Source organism: Bidens hawaiensis, unplaced genomic scaffold (assembly GCF_021521415.1).
Source record: "Bidens hawaiensis isolate Kalapana, Puna unplaced genomic scaffold, B.hawaiensis_p1.1 tig00022249_1, whole genome shotgun sequence".
NCBI lineage: Eukaryota > Viridiplantae > Streptophyta > Magnoliopsida > Asterales > Asteraceae > Bidens > Bidens hawaiensis.
Genome location: NW_027493452.1, coordinates 298317 through 300279, shown reverse-complemented (window position 1 = coordinate 300279; position 1963 = coordinate 298317). Strand labels below are relative to the sequence as shown.

General features: G+C 33.5%; 1 protein-coding gene across 1 annotated transcript; it reads left to right on the top strand.

Moving 5' to 3' along the window:
• The first annotated feature begins 366 nt into the window (after nucleotides 1-366).
• LOC143565038 (uncharacterized) lies at nucleotides 367-843 on the top strand. The gene has a single exon (XM_077052139.1). The coding sequence runs from the start codon at nucleotides 367-369 to the stop codon at nucleotides 841-843; it is 477 nt and encodes a 158-aa protein (XP_076908254.1).
• Nucleotides 844-1963: the final 1120 nt, after the last annotated feature.

Sequence of the window (1963 nt, the reverse complement as noted above, 5' to 3'; positions counted from 1 at the left end):
TTGATGAAATACTTCAGTTGGAGTATTTTTAATCATGATAATCCAAGTGTTTTATGGAAAGAATTAAAAAGCAGATTTGATCATCAAAGGGATCCATTACTCCCTGCTGCTAGAGCCGAATGGAACAGTCTAAGGTTCCAAGATTTTAAAAAGTGAATGATTACACATCAGCTCTATTAAATATATGTTCAAGTCTTGAATATTGTGGACAAATTATGTCCGAGGCAGATAAGTTAGAAAAAAACTTACTCTAATTTTCATGAATCAAATATAATTTTGCAACAACAATTACAGTTGCATAATTTTCAAACATACTTTGATCTGAATACAAATCTCATCATAACAGAGCAAAATAATGAGCTATTAATGAAAAACCATCAAGCTCGTCCCACAGGATCATTAGCCATACCAGAAGCAAATATTGCTTATAATAATGATCATAAGAATTCTGGACATAAATGGGAACAAGGCCGTGGGCGTGGCCGAAACTATTTCAATAAAACCCATTTTAGTGGTCGCAACCACTCATTTAAATGGAATAATAATCGTGGACGTGGACACGGTCGCGGTCGTGGTCGTAGCCAAAAAGCTAATAAGTACCACGCTAACCAGCAAAACAAGTTTAAAAATGATGCTGGTACGTCCCAGAATGATGGAGGCTCATGTTTCAGATGTGGAAGTACTAATCATTGGGCAAAGACTTGTCGAACACCTTCACATCTGTGTGAATTATATCAAACATCTCTGAGAGGAAAGGAAAAGGAAGTGAATCATATCGACAAAATTGATGATACCGATATTGAGTTGAATATCTCAGATTTTATCAATGAATTTGAACCCTGAATTGATACTGTAAAATCACAATGATAATTATGTATTTCCTTTCATGTTTATGTCTTAACTATGTTTAATTACTTTTCCTTTCATGTAAAAATAAAAGTCTCTTGTAATAAATTTAGGAATGTATAATATATGCACTTATTGTTTTTCCTTTATTTTTGAAGATTAAAATGAATTTCATTGGAGCAAAAGATCAATCAAATGATGCTGATTTATGCATAGCGGATAGTGGTGCTACACATACTATCTTAAAATCTCAAAAATATTTTCATGAATTAAAACCAACAAAGGGAAATATTAACATAATATCAGGTCCTTCTGACATAATAGAAGGAGTGGGAAAAGCTAATTTAGAATTACCGAATGGTACAAAGCTTTTAGTAGAAAATGCTCTATTTTCTCCAAAATCAACCAGAAATTTGTTGAGTTTCAAGAATATATATCATAATGGATATGATACCCAGTCGAGGACTGTTGATAATGAAAAATATTTACATATTGTAAAGAGAGGTCATATATTTGAAAGGTTACCAATGCTTCATTATGGTTTGCATTATACATATATAAATGTGCCTCAAGCACATATGGCAGTCAAAGAAAACTATTGTGATTCTGGTATCGTAAACTTATGGCATGACAGATTAGGCCATCCAGGATCCACAATGATGAAAAGGATAATTGAAAATACACATGGGCATCCATTGAAAGATCAAAAGATCCACAAAATAGATAAAATGCCTCATTGCACATCTTGCTCTCTTGGGAAATTAATTACAAGGCCTTCATCATTAAAGGTTGATAAAGAATCACCGATGCTTAGGCTCAGGCGCATTTAAGTTGGGATTGAACGAGCTTTTTCATGAGCTGATATCTAGTAGCTTACGAGTAGCTCGGCTCGTTTGCACCCTTAAACATCATACACCAAAACCAACAAAAACCTTCAAATAAGTCTACACAAACCATACTAAAAATATCTACAACCTAACATCACACAACAATCTAATAATCCACAACAAATAAACCACATACACAAGAAGTTCAATAAACCTACATATTAAACAACCTCCATACACAACAACCACAGTCACCCCTGAACATAATGCAATCTACACTTTACCAAAAT

What these genes read in the sequence shown, in the direction of transcription:
- LOC143565038 (XM_077052139.1), top strand. Translation starts at nt 367, where the DNA reads ATGAAAAACCATCAAGCTCGTCCCACAGGATCATTAGCCATACCAGAA.